This window comes from Thamnophis sirtalis, unplaced genomic scaffold, assembly GCF_051295495.1.
Source record: "Thamnophis sirtalis isolate CommonGarterSnake01/CBP01778 unplaced genomic scaffold, rThaSir2_p1.2 scaffold_6, whole genome shotgun sequence".
NCBI classification, from domain to species: domain Eukaryota; kingdom Metazoa; phylum Chordata; class Lepidosauria; order Squamata; family Natricidae; genus Thamnophis; species Thamnophis sirtalis.
Genome location: NW_028261386.1, coordinates 50,787,056 through 50,802,414, shown reverse-complemented (window position 1 = coordinate 50,802,414; position 15,359 = coordinate 50,787,056). Strand labels below are relative to the sequence as shown.

Below are 15,359 nucleotides of genomic sequence, written 5' to 3'. Positions count from 1 at the left end.
AAAAGTGTAATTGAATTGTAGAATAGAATAAATTAAATAATTATATTTTCAAAATTAAATATTCACTTTACATACCAGAAAGCAGTATAACAAGGAGATCTTGTTAACGAAGTTATGAAGCTAGTAAAATACAGTTTTATGTGACATTACTAGAACTATATAGCTTTTTGGATCTGAAAAGGTGCTAGGGAAAAAATGAAACCTTGCTGCAGTTGTTGGAACTATTTTTAAAAGGCTGCACCTTTTCGTGGGCTCACATTATACCTGCCTGGTCAAAAACACATATTTTTACTTATGGAGGTGTCTCTTGTTGGGGGGGGACTATGACCAACAAGTATTATTTGGAGTTCCAGGGAAAATATGAACAGTGTCAGAACTGCATGTTTCATTTCATGTTTGGAAGAGATATATAAGTAATATATAAAGGGACACCCTGAAGTGTAAGATAATGAGAACTATCCCTGTCTATATTTTTAAATACAAGATTCCAGTTCATTCTATGTGTATCTTTTTCTATAAGAATACTAGTTATACTGTATCAAGGTATATAATAAATTCTTCTTGGACTGTATTTCAGACTTCTATGATTGTGTTAGTATAGCCATTTAATAAAGTAGAATTAGTTCTCTTGGTCATGTTTTCTTTCTTGTCTACCTGGGAAGACTGGCATCAGTCTAAAAGTACAGATCCTTTGTCATCTCCTTTACAGTACAAGAAGTTAAGAGAGGATATCTTCTGAATCTATTGCTTTACATACATCCTTGCTGTGGGCTATGTCCTTCCTTATCTGAATGTACTTTAAGCAACAATTCTTTGTCCTGTCTCTCAAGGTCTTTCCCACATACCATTACATGTGGTCATGCCACACCAGCCCTTCATGTGCCCTGTTGCATCCTCCCAAACCCTGCAGCAGCTCTCGTAAGACATGCCATGCTCATGCAATGCCAGTTCCTTGTGCACCCTTCTGGACCCTGGGATTTTGCTTGTTGGAAGCCTGCAGGAAAGTGTGAGGAAGTCCTTGCTTAATGACGTGTGGTTATTTATTTATTCAATTTCTATGCCATTCATCTCATTGATACAGCAACTACAGTGACCCTCGCTTAAGGATGGCAATCAGAAATTCAGGTTTGCCAGCCCTAAATGACGTAGTTACATGCTTTACAACTCCATTGCTTAGCCATGGAAATTCCACTTACCAATGTTAACTCATTATTATTTATATAACAGAAACTGTAGAGAATTATAGGAAGGCATTTGGGGATAATCATAATATTGCAATGAAAATGATTGTAAGAAGGTGTCCTTCAATTATAATTAGTATGATGCAGAATTATGTTAATATTAGTTGAAGAACATGTGAGTTGGGAAGTATTAGCTTTTATACTTCTACTATTCAAATGAAGATTATATGCATTTGTATACAGATAATGAAACATTAAAAATGTTTTTTGGCCTTTGAATTCTATTTAATAACATTTTATACTTTCTGCAAAATGATATAAAATATACAAAGTTTTTCAAAATTTTATTTACCAGTTGTTTTTTGCAAAAGTTGAAGAGATCTTTGTTCATATTCATGTAGTGTTACCAGATCAATTGATATGCTTTCCATCAACTTGCAGTACTGTTTTTCAAGTTCAGGTTTTTCCTTATTTACAACTGCAGATAAAAGCTGATTTTGCAAACCATGGAATGTTAAAATGAAGTTTATCATTGTAACAATATTGCATGTTTCTGGCAGAAAATGAGGATTGGGTTTCTGCGTTGTCAGGTATAATCTGAAATAATCACAAATATTTATTATAACTCATTTATTATAACTCATATCCATTAGGAAAAAATCCTCTGCACGGGATTTTTTGAATGTATAAAATGGAAAAACTATGACTGTGTACAGAAGTCTAAATTAAAGTATCTCTAATATAAATTTATATAATAATAGGAACTTCTAACAAGGTAAAAATAATTATCTAATATTTTTCTTACATTGCATTTGCAATCTGCTTTTTTCTCAGTCATAGCAATTATTTTACACATTCTTGGATGAAATAATTAGGCTGTGTTCTGAATAATATTTTTTCAGGCACTTTCCTACTTGGTTTCTTCTTTTTATTCTGTACATTTTGTATGTCTCGTCTCCTCATGTTTATTTTCTAGTCCCATGATCATTCTGCCTCACTGATTAATTATTGACTAATTAGATATTCATATGCCCTGTTATAAAACAGGACAGAATTAAAGCATATACTTTTGAGAATATGGGATGTGGAATCAGTTTCCACACTTTCTCTAACTTCTTCTCTATTGGAAGAAGAATAGAGGACAAATGAATTGTGGGCTGCAAAGAAAGGACAGGTTTCTTTTTCACCCTGCTATTTTTGGACAGACTAAAAATCCTGTATGCTTTCAATTTTAGAGGACAAAAGTAACACAAAATTTGATAAACCTATGTTTAATTGTAAAGAAAAATACCCCTTTTGTATTTTTATATTACTCAATATAAAAGGGAGAGGCAAGCACTAGAGCCAAATATTCCCAGGTAAGTATGCTCAGATGATCTAATGATCCTCAACTGATACTTAGTTCTAACACAGCAGTATGACTCTCACGGGAGAAGTAATCTATGAGTGGCCACTGAAGTAGCTATTAGATGCCTGAAGAGAAAAGTGCTTTGGAATGTACAGGAGTGCTCACACAGTATTGATTGTTAACCCCTTAAAATAGCTGAATCTTTTCCCAGATTCATTTTCTTCTGTAACATAATCACATAAATAATAATAAAATGCATAATCATGGGAAAATATGCATTAGGTATAAAGAGCTACTGACTGATGCTATGCATGCATACACATATGCTCTGAAGCATCTTTTCTCCTAGAATCCAAGGTGCTAGATAGTTTTAGTAGCTCTGTTGCTTGTGAACTGCACTGGATTTTATAGTGCATAATTCATTATGGGTTTCTGTGGTGCACATGGTTTTATATACTTTGATACTGTTTTTAAAATAATTTTAATCTAGCAGTAGACAATTTTCAAATAATAACATTCCTCAAAAAGTAGTAAAATCTGGTCAAGGCATTTCTGGTCATAATAGTGCAAATATTAGTGCAGTAATATAATTTTTACTTAGTGGCCATTATATTCCCTTATTGGGAATTTGCTTGCAAATAATCCACATGAATAAACTCCAACAAATGTTTGAATATATCCCATGACTTGGGAATATTTAGAAGTCTTTTTCTTTCTTTCAAAGTACAAATTTTTATTAGGTTGAACATAAAATGCAGGCTTAAAGTTATTCAACTTATACAAGCAATTACCGAAAGTCTGAATTGTACTGAATTTCAGAATCTGCTATTCTAATGAATTCTTGTCCTCCTTTTTTGTAGATATCCTTGCTTAAGATTGATTTTATATTTGAATCCAATGTTTCAGGAAAATCCTAAAAAACACAAGACTGTAATCAATATTACATACAGTAAGTAACTTTCCTGTTCTTTGGAAAATGCACTTCCTACAGTAATTAAGATACTCTATGCTTTGCTCTTTTTTGATGAAGAAATTGCTTCGAGTGAGGAACACTAATGTATTGCTACAGCTTAACAATGCACAAAACATTATAAATTGATCACAATATAAGAAGCATGAATGAACAAGAATTCATATTTTATTACTCACTTTGTCTTTCTCATGCAATTCTTCAATGATGTCTATACGCAAGTTGGTATACTTTCAAACCAGCCTCCTTAGCTTTTGCCAGGTACATAGAACATGTGGATTTTGGGGCAACATTTTCAAACATGAGGACGAGAGTGACTTGCCTAAAATAACTCTGCTGGGTTTTTGTACCTAAGGAGGACTACAACTTGAAAATAAAAGTTGAAAACAGGACCAGAACTAAAATCTAATTCTCCATTTCGAGTCTAACCTCTTAACCACTAGCCAGATTAGTTCTTAATGCCTTTAGCTGAAAACTAGAAATGTTTTTATTATTCAACTATTACATTGATAGGGAAGTGATGTCAATGATAAATTAATTTTCTGATTTGATAACTTGTCTTGCATTATTAGAGTTGGAGTGTTTTATTTGATTATCCAAATAATAACTAAAAGATATCAGGATTTCACTTAAAACTACATTATACAGGGCGGGGCATAACCTTTTCCTAGGGGGTCACAGCAAGATCGACAGCAGTTTACAACTTCCGCGACACCTCATTTTAAAGCCCATAAAAAACTGAATTGAATGAGCTATTAAATGTTAAATTTGCTTTAAGAATGGCTGGAAAATTCAATTCGGAAGAACAAAGGATCATTGACAGAATAAAATGCATTGCCTTTCGAGAGGCTCGCGATGCTGGAGCGACGTTTATCAATCGAAAATGGATTGCAAACAAATTGAAACGTCATCCGGATTGGGTTACTGATAATTGGAACAAAACAGCCCAAGAACGTTTCACAAAATTTGGAGAAGGGCGTCCTCTGCAACTGTCCCAAGAAAGCAAAGCCATCATTGCAACTGGCAGTCGCAAACAACGAAAAGGAAACCGAAAAGTGGCCCAAGAAATCCTTCAAATTCGTGGAAAACGAGTTGATCAAAGGACAATCGGCCGATATCGAGAACGAGAAGGTTTGAAGCCATTCCACGTCATTTGCAAACCATTGAAAACTCAAACACACGTTCAAGATCGGCTTTGGTTGTGCGATTGGTTGTCTGAATGGATCGAGGAAGATTTTCTTCATTTGGCGCCATCTGACGAATTCTTCGTTTATGCCATTCGAAAACCGAATTTCCAGAACGATCGAATTTGGGCTAAAGACGTCGACGACATCGCCAAACATGAACGATATCGACAAATCGTTCGCAATCCGACTTGCATCGGGATTTTCGTCATTTTCACAGCCAAGAAACTGCATTGGGTTTTGAAGGATAAAGGGGAATCCTGGGATGGCAGTTATTTCCGTGAGAAAATTTTATTGGAGAATGTCATTCCATTTCTCAGTGATCCAGACAATGTCTTGGTGGTTGGTGAGGCTGTTTTTCTTCATGACAAAGCTCCTTGCATGCGTGCAAATGCGACTCAGCAATTGTTAAAGGAAAACAATGTCGAATTTTGGGGCAATGACGTCTGGCCGGGAAATTCGCCAGATCTCAATCCGGCAGAGAACATTGGGGCCATAATTAAGGATGAAGTGGAAGCACTGATGATTCAGGAGCAAGGTCAAAATCGATATTCGGTTGAAACTTTGAGAATGAATTTGGAAACTGTGTTGAAAAATCTGGAAAATCGAACGGAACTGTTTGAAGATTTGTTGTGTTCTTATCCACCTCGTTTGAATGCTGTTCGAAGGGCTAATGGTGGTCATACTGACTATTAAATCGTGTCAATAAACTCAGTTTTTGATGGGCTTTCGAATGGTGTATGAATTATTTGTGTTGTTATTACAAGTGTTGCTGTGACCCCCTAGGAAAAGGTTATGCCCCGCCCTGTACAGAACCATGAAGTTAATGTCCAATACGAGGAGAAGAAGAATCAAGACTGTCCATACTACATCATAGCAAAAAGCTAGATGCAGTCTCTCCTAACCATTCTGTTTGCAATGAGTGTTCTAAAATCCAAGATTTTATTCAAGGAGACAATATAGAAACAGTTTAGTGAGATCAACATTTAAATTTTTAGTTTTAATTCTGTGATTTAATTTTCTTGCTTCCCCTTTTCCTAGGGGAAGTAGCTCTATGTAAAGATTTGGCTATATCATTTAAAAACTTAATTTTTCACTGAAGCATTCCTTAAGTGTGAAATTGCTTTGTTGCACAACTATCCCCTGTATTTTAGGATTTGTATAAGGTATGTTCTTCACTCTTTTCTATTTTCCTGTTGCTCGACTGAAGGAAAAGTTTCTTGGAGAAGTCCCCAGCTGAATAGACTAAGATATGTCAGGAAATTCAGGCAAATTGCTGAAAATTAATCCTATGTTTAAAAAATCAATCTGTACTAAGGATCCCTCATTCAGAGGTAGGACTTGGTTTTCCAAATCTGAGCTTTATCATCATGCTTGCCTATTGTCAAGCATTAAATACTGAAAACCAACAGTTGATGTTAATTTTCTGATTTGGACAACTTTGGAATATACATTTATAGCACCTTTAATAGGATGGACAATATTAAGATCTGAATATAATAGAGCTCTAATATCTCCTAAATATTTATAGCAATTAAAAAGCCATGGAATTTAAAATCTAAATTTTTTTTAATACTTTCCCCCATGCTAAATTGATTTTATGGAAAAATCCAACATTAAAAATTGGGGGAAAGATGGTGGTTTGGAAAAATTGGGTGAAAGTGGGGACATTGATTTTGGATCAATTGATAAGATGATGAGGATGAATTTTTAACATATGCTGTACTAAGAGACAAATATCTATCAAATATAATTCATTGGCAATATTTATAGTTACAACATTTGCTAACAACATTGTTTGCATTGCTTCTGAGACACCCAGGTTGCTAGAAAAACTGCTTAAATCTTTTAAAACTAAAAAAAATATATTAGTTCCTATAAATGTTTGTTGTCAGTAAGTCAATTTAATATGCAGATAGTAAGGGATGAATGGAATAAAGAATTAGAGGTTTCTATATTGCCTAGACAATGGGAGATTGCCTTAACTTCTATACCTGGAGTGTCACTGGACCTTAAACTTATACTACAATCAATAATTGTTAGAATGTATTGGACCTCATTATGTTTGTATAGAGGGGGGTTACAAGAACCTTTGCAGAGCTACTGTGAGGATTACATGAAGCATCTGTCAGATTTGGAATTGCTCAGAATTAAACTTTGGCTATGTGGGTCTAATCTCTGATCTTTCTTTTTTGAGGAAGATTATTTAGTAAATTGTATTTCTATAACTTGAAAGACTTTTGAAGGCAGCAGATTATCTGGATCCATTAGAGTCAGCTTCAGATCAGGATATCATACTAAGATACCATTGACGAGTATCCGCACCTTAGGATGAGGATAATGTATTAATCCTGACTTTCCTAAGATGCTGTTGATCATGATTTTCTTTTGGGTTAGCTATGGAGGATGGTGTAGAGATTCAGTTCTTCAGCCGTTCTTTCTGCCAATGCCCACTTGTTAGTGGTAGGGAAAGAAAGGTCTTGCTCTAGAGTATATCATACTTAGTTGTATATTTCTACTTCATGATTCAGAGGAGACCGATCCTACAACTGACCCCATCCCTTTGGGCCCCCCACCTCTGGTGATTACAGAAAATGATGTGCAAGGTCTATTCCACAGACAAAAGCCAGGAAAACTACCAGGCCCAGACAAGATAACTCCTTCTTACTTAAAACATTGTGCTGATCAACTGGCCCCCATCTTCACCTACATTTTTAATAAATCACTAGAGATTGCTATGTTCCTTCTTGCTTCAAACACTCTGCTATCTTCCCAATGCTGAAGAAACTCTGAGGACCCAGATTGTTGGGGGCAATATGCTGACTCTCTGTAAACCGCTTAGAGAGGCCTGAAAGGCCTATGAAGCGGTATATAAGTCTACTGCTATTGCTATTGCTATAACTCTCCATCAAAGAACTGAAGGACTTCAGACCGGTTGCTCTGATATCCATATTTATGAAAACCTTTGAAAGGGTAGTGCTTGCCCACCTGAAAACCATCACGGATCCATTGTGAGACCCGTTGCAGTTTGCCTACCAAGCAAATAGATCGGCAGATGATGCTATTAATATTGCTCTGCGCTACAGCCTACAACATCTTGTATCTCCAAAGACCTATGCAAGGGTCCTCTCTGTAGACTTCAGCTCGGCATTCAATATCATCATTACAGATATTCTTCTAACTAAATTAAAACAGCTAGCACTGCCTGACCACACTTGTAAGTGGATCATAAGCTTTCTAACAGACAGGAAGCAGCAGATGAAGCTAGGCAAAATCACATCAGATACATGTACAATTATCACAGCCCCCCCCCCGGTGTGTGTGTGTGCTTTCTCCTCTTCTCTCTCTATACCAATGACTGCATCTCAAAAGATCCCTCTATTAAAGTACTGAAGTTTGCAGATGATACAATAGTGATTGGTCTCATTCAAGACAATGATGAATCTGCATACAGATGGGAGATTGAACAACTAGCAGTGCTACGACCGGAACAATCGTGAACTAAGCACACTCAAAACCATAGAAATGATGGTAGACTTTAGGAAAAACCCTCCTATACGATCATCTCTTACAATACTAGACAACATAGTATCAACAGCAGATCTGAGATCTTCAAGTTTCTAGGTTCTATAATATCTCAAGACTTAAAATGGACCTCTAACATCAAAAATGTCATCAAAAAAAGCACAACAAACAATGTGCTTTCTACAACAATTCGGAAAGCTTAAGAGTTCTACAGAGGAATTATTGAGTCTCTCATCTGCACCTCTATAACTGTCTGCTTTGGCTCTGCAACCAAACAAGACACGCACAGACTTCAACAGATAATTAGAACTGCAGAAAAAACAATTGCTGCCAACCTCCCTTCCATTGAGGTTCTGTATATTGCATGAATCAAAAAGAGAGCTGTGAAAATATCTACAGACTCCTCACATTCTGGACATAAATTGTTTCAATTTCTACCCTCAAAATGATACTATAGGGCATTGCACATCAGAACAACTACACATAAGGACAATTCCCCCCCCCCCCCATTCCATCACTCTGCTAATTCCCACAACATTGTCAAACTATTTAGTAAGACTGTATTATTCTTCTCATCTTTCCTATTACCTATCTCCTTTTCTACTTATAAGTTTGTTGCTTGTATCTTTACAATTTATTTTGTTTATTTAGTTTCCTAGAATGATTTATATTGTTTATTTAGTATCCTATGACTATCATTAAGTGTTGTATCTTATGATTTATGATGATTTTATGATGACTATGATCAAGATTTATCACTCATAGCTTTTATGTACACTCAGAGCTTATGTATTGAAAACAAATTCGTTGTGTGTTCAATCAAACTTGACCAATAAAGAATTCTATTCTATTCTATTCTATTCTTTCAGGAAAGCAGTGAAGACGTAGCTTTCATCCTGTTGACTGAGACCAAGATATTAATGGAGCTGGCATAGTGTGGTTGATTTATGGTTATGAATTTTACCAGAACCTAACTTTCTTTGTCTCTGTCTCTTGCTTTTAAAAAAATAATTATATTATGTTTTTATTTTTGTTGTTATCCAGAGTTCCTTTTGATAAATGGGCAGCCTTATAAATTCGTTAAACAAATATATATTCTTTCCTGGAAAGAACCCTGGAAAGGAGGAAAGAATTCTGGAAAGTACCCTGGAAAGAAGGATCTTGCCTATACCACTTTGAAGCCTGGAGTTTAATAGTTTTCATAATTCTAACTTTTAATTTATCTCCAATAATAATTAGTAAAATAAGGCCTGTCTATTTTTTAAAAAAAGTCTTTTAATAGTAAATAGGGAATTGTAGTTCTTCAAAACCTCTTATGTTATAGTGTAGGTGCTCATCTTTTGCACTGATTGCATTACATTTTTCTTCATTTGTATGTTGGATGTGCTGTCTGTTAAAGTTGAATTACCTGCAGAAGGACTGATTCACCAAACTGTAAAGCATATTCAATTGTTATTAAGTATTTGGCATCTGAAGCATTGGTTTGTCGCAATTTGCTGCCTTCCATTTGACATATCCATTTGTAAGCTTGCCTTTCTGGATCAATTAGTAAAGGCCACCGTTGTCCATGTTTAACAAGTATTGCATTTTCTGTGGTGTATTGATCATGTGGCAAGCCTGCATTTTGCCATCTGCGGACCTATAAAATGATTTTATAGATTTATAATCTTGCCTATGATATTCACCCCTCTCCCCCTATTCACTAATTATGGAAATAATGAACAATTCTGTAAATCATAAAATATATTTTCTCAAAGAAATTCTAATAAATATTACAATTATTTATTAATTTTTTTAACTGATAGAAAGTGTAATCTGAGAAAGAAATGTTAAATTTGAGAACAGTTTTAGATAAAATTATAAATAAAACAATTTCATTCTTATTTTTTCTCTGTGTTGCTACCTCATTCTTTTCTGTCATGCAGTTAACCAATGAGTAATTTGGAGAGACCAAAATATTGTTATCACTGCAGAGTTTCAAACTGTCATCAACTAGCTGTTGACGATACCCCGCTGATAAAATTCCACTGTAGACAATACAAGCTGCTGATATAAGGACATCACCTACAATTCCTTGCAATCTTTGATCGAGGTTATTAACAGATTCTTTCCAGCGTTCCTAAGGAAGAAAAATACATAGCTATGTATCATAAATTTGAATATTAGTCTTCCTAGTTTGCTTAACTTATATGGTATAGAACTCATAATTAAATGAGAAGTCAAAAGTCAGGAGTTTTGTGTTGCCCACTCCTGAAAGTGCCATAAGTAGGTTCAGAAATGTTGTGAGACAGTGCATTCTTACCCTATCTAATCAAGAAAACATTAATGGAAAGCAGAAACAAAGAAAACCAGACTATTAACTTCTAAAAGTCATCCAATTATTCTAAAGGAATTCCATTCTATTATTTAAAAAATGGGCTTATTTTATTTTCCTAGTATCTGAGGCTAACAGTAACACATTTTATCCTCCCAACAATATCATTGTCATCACTACCAATATTCCATGTCCTCCTTTGCCTGTTCTGGTAACCAAATCTCATCCACCATACAAACCAAATATCAATTAGAAGATTATAAGGCTTCCAACGAGATCAGAGGAGGTATTCTGCCAGTTTGCCCTGGTTTGGGTGAACTGGTAATGGCGGCTGCAGGAGGCTCCACCCACACACCCAGAGGTCATCACAATGACCCACCACGTGCAAGTGAAGCAAGCACACACACTTGCATGCTCCTGGTTCCGAACTGGTAGCAAAAATAAGAGGAAACTATTACTGAACTAGATGTGAATAGGAGCTCAAAAGCAGTACACCAATTTGCTGATCACTGGTATTCCTTTACTAGTGAAAAATAGTAAGTAGCCATCATAATAAGTAGCTACAATATGCAATACTTATTCACCATGAGTGTGACCATACTCTTTCAAAACTATCCAATTTGATGTCCATCAGTACTCTTGCCATAGCAAGTTCTACAATGCTTTATGAATCAAAATCCAATGTATTAATACCACTTTATAAAACCTTAGTAAGACCACGTTGGAATATTGCATTCAGTTTTAGTCACCACATGACAAAAAAAAGAAGTTCAGACTTTAGAAAAAGAAGAGAAGAGCAACTAAAGTGATTAAAGGCCTGGAGACTAAAATATATGAAGAATGATTGCAGGATCTGGGTATGGTTAATCTAGAGAAAAGAAGGACTAGGGGTGACATGATGATAGAATTCCAATATCTGAGGGGCTGCCAAAAAGAAGAGGGGATCAACTTGTTTTCCAAAGCACCAGAGGGCAGGACAAGAAGCAATGGACAGAAACCAATCAAAGACAGAACCTGCCCATGTGTGCGCGACCCCCCCGTGCATGAGCACAGAACCTCTCCCCCGGCTCTGGAGGCTTTCCTGAAGCCTGGGGATGGCAAAAATGGCCTCCCCTGTCCCCTCGAGGCTCTCTGGAAGCTGGTAATGGATCGTTTCTGAACTCCCAGTTGGGCCGTTGGGGCTGTTTTTCACCCTTCCCAGCCTCCGGAGGCTTTCCTGAAGCCTGGGCCTGAAAACGGCATCCCCTGGCCCTCTGGAAGGGCAAAAAATATGCACACCAGAGCTGACGGCTGGCGTGCCACTAAATATGGCTCTGTGTGCCACCTGTGGCACACGTGCCATAGGTTCACCATCACAGATATAGAGTCTTTGACTAGAGATCCCCAAAGTGTCTTCCAGCTCTATTCTGAATTGAAAGTAGTTCTCTCTGAAACCTCTTACCACACTAAATCATTGAATATTTTCTGTTCTAGTATAATGAGTGAACTTTTCCCATGCCATGTATAATTCTATTATATCTCTATTATGTGCCCCTTTTTTAGACTTTCTTCACAGGGAAATAAAGAAGGGACTTTAGATATTATTTTTTTGCGTATTTTTCTGTCTCTGTTTTTTCCCCTGATGCACAATGACCATAGTACTATAGAAATTATTCTGAGTATAGTAGCACCAACTATAACTACAAGGGCATTAAAACTGGATACTTGAAAAACACATCACTTTCTTGTGTTGTTATTAAGCCGTTGTCACAACCTCATGACTATTTATTTGGTAAATTCCTACTAGGTCAGACATTATCAGTATATAGTGTATGTGAAACATCATGCCTGAATAATAACTCATAACATCACCCAGCTACCAAATGGGTGCTATATCATTAATGAAGACAGGCTGAAATGTATTTGTTTTCAAATTAGCAGTACATTGGTTACATAGGAATCTCAGATAAGAATAGTGAGGAAAATCACAATTGTATATAAAATATAACCAAAGGTGAGTTCCTACCTATTTGGACTGGTTTGGCTCTATACTGGGCACCGCTATCTTTATTTTCTTTAATGAAGATTCTTCTGTGTATGTGCAGAACAATCTTCATGGAAAAAAATTTTCGGGCACAAACCCACCCCTGCCTTGTCCAGTTGTCAGGAGGGGGAATAGATTGGGCCTGGAGTGGAAGCCATTCCTCCCTCCCCAACAGCTGCACAAAGCTATGCAAAAAGCCAGTCCTCACCGGTACCCAGCTTCACTGACAGCAGCCTTGTAAAAGGCAATGTGGCTCCACCTGCAATCAAGCTAGACTGGGGAGGGGGTGCACAAGCAAGAACTGAGGAGACCATGGGAGGAGGGATGCATGCTGTAGTACATGCTCTTTCCCTCAGCCTCTTTCTTTTGGAGGGCTCCGATCGGCTCCCCTCCAGCTTCTCCGAGTCACCTCATTAGTTAGCCTGCCAGCAGGAGTCAGGGGTGGGCTTTATTGCGTTCCAGGCAGGGGTGAAATGCCTGAACTGGTTTGCCTGAACCAGCAGGGAAAAAAGGCTTGAGGCGCGCAATCCACAGGAGCTTTTTTTTTTACTTTTTAAAGTTGTTTTCCCCTGCAGGTTTGCCTAAAACAGAGGAGGGGAGAGAGGGAGAAAGAAAGAAAAAATAAGAAAGAAAGAAAGAAAGAAAGAAAGAAAGAAAGAAAGAGGGAAGTGTTAGAAGGAAAAAAACAGGACTCACTTTTCAGCCAGGAGATCGCTTGGCAAAGAAAAACAAATGCTGTAGCTTTAAATCAGGAGTCTCAAAAGCAGCATGGCTGGCTGTGGAATTCTGGGAGTTAAAGTCCACAAGTCTTAATGTTGCAAACTTTGGAGACCCCTACTTTAAATTGAAACCTTGGAAGGAGGTTTTTAATTGCAGAAGAGAAAGAGGGAGGAGGAGGGAGGGAGGGAGGGAGGGAGGAAAGGAAGGAAGGAAGGATTGCATGTGTCCCTAAACAATTTTTAAGAAATAGATTTTAAGGAAGAGAGGAGGGAGGGAGAAAGGAAATATTCTAATACATTATTACTAGTATGTTTATTAAGAATATAAATTCAAATATTAAGAACTAAACACCCTCTTTCTTTCTTTCTTTCTTTCTTTCTTTCTCTTTCTTTCTTTTTGTACTATATTATTTTGCTCATTTCCACATTCTTAAAAAAACCCTAAATTATCTAAATGGGATCATTTATAGTCAAGTTAATGAATCCAAGCTAAAGCTTTTGTCACAGAGTACAATCAGTTTTGAACAAGACTTCTAGAGGTCCTTTAGATGATTCCTAAAATGTGAGAGAAAGAGAGAGAAGAAAAAGGGGGAGAGGGACAGAGAGAGAAGGTGGGAGGGAGAGAGGGAGAGGGAGAGGAAGGAAGGATCGCTAATCTTGGCACTAGACGTGGCTTCAGAAGACGCTTTGAAACAGCACAGCAATCTAAGGCTGGAAGGGATCTCAGAGGTCATCTAGTCCAACCCCCCACCCCAGCAGGAAACCTTATATTGGGAAGTCTTTTTATGTACACTGAGAGCATATTCTTTGGGTGTCCAATCATGCTTGGCCAATAAAGAATTGTATTCTATTCTATTCTATATCATCTGGATTATTTTGTCATATTTGGCTCAAATCTATCTAAAACTGGCAAACCGCCTCCTTGTCCTCCTTTTCCTCTGATGTCTATTGGTGTTATCCAAATTTCCACAGTTTAAATAGTAAATAAAAATAGTGTCAACATTTTCTGTGTGCAATGGACTTCTTTACCAGATATGAGAAGTTATGGCAAATATTGTGTACCTATTGTGTGTGTGTTTGTGTGTGTACATACACATACAGTATATATAGTAGATAATGTACCTTTTTCTGTGCCTATACTATGTAATATGTATGTAGACTTATGGCATATATACATAGGATTAAATAGTACATTTTGGGTGTTTAGTAGTAAATAAATAGACAGAAAAATTGTATCTCATTGAGGCCTTTGAGGCGAGGAGAGGCCAGGTAAGGCACCCCTTGACGTGAGTGAGGTCAAGTTGGCCACGTCCACCCAGTCACATAATTATGTCCACACAGTCACATGACTAACCAGCTATGCCTGTCCAGTCACATGTCCAATAAGCCATGCCCACCATCACATGACCATCAAGCCACACCCACCAAACAAACCACACCCACAGAACCAGTAGTAAAAAAAATTGAAACCCACCCCTGAATATGACCCATCACTTAATTATATAACGTGGGAAAGGTTCAATGAGAAAAAGCAGTTGAAAATATAAAGAATGAAACTTGAACTTAAGCATTAGAGCAGATTAAAAAGATAATACCATTTCATTCTTTAGAGCTACACTTAATATAGATGCACTATGTAAACGACGAGTTGTTTGAATTTTTCGGGCTGCAAGTTTTTCCTGTTCAGCAATACTTTCATCATACAATGCTTCTAAATTTTGTTGATGTTGTTCAATCTGAAAATGTCAAAAAAAATTAAAATTCAAATGAGAAAATCTACTTAAAAACACTACTGAACCAGTATTACTTGCTATGTTTTTATAATTTTTTAAAAAGAAACTCAATAATATCTACTATGAGGCTTTTACAGGGCTACTATACAGACTCTGAACAAAACTATGCCCACTTAAACATTATTATGCATGAGTTTTCTGAGCAGATTCAGCAGGATGTGTATAAAGACTGCTTGCTTAACTATAGCTATAGTATTTTTAGTAATCAACTGTGCAATTTGAATAGAGACCCACCTCTAACAATATGCTGAAGAACTTTTTTACTTTAACTTTTTATTATTACTTTCCCCCCCTTTTATCAG

At 36.6% G+C, this 15,359-nt stretch overlaps 1 protein-coding gene across 1 annotated transcript in view; it reads right to left on the bottom strand.

The window, feature by feature from the left end:
• The window catches only part of DNAH14 (dynein axonemal heavy chain 14), a 230,549-nt gene that overhangs the window by 47,056 nt on the left and 168,134 nt on the right, over positions 1-15,359 (bottom strand). The window contains 5 exon segments of the mRNA XM_087718645.1: positions 1,534-1,778; positions 3,321-3,442; positions 9,617-9,847; positions 10,112-10,327; positions 14,860-15,000. Coding sequence (XP_087574771.1) covers positions 1,534-1,778; positions 3,321-3,442; positions 9,617-9,847; positions 10,112-10,327; positions 14,860-15,000 — 955 coding nt within the window.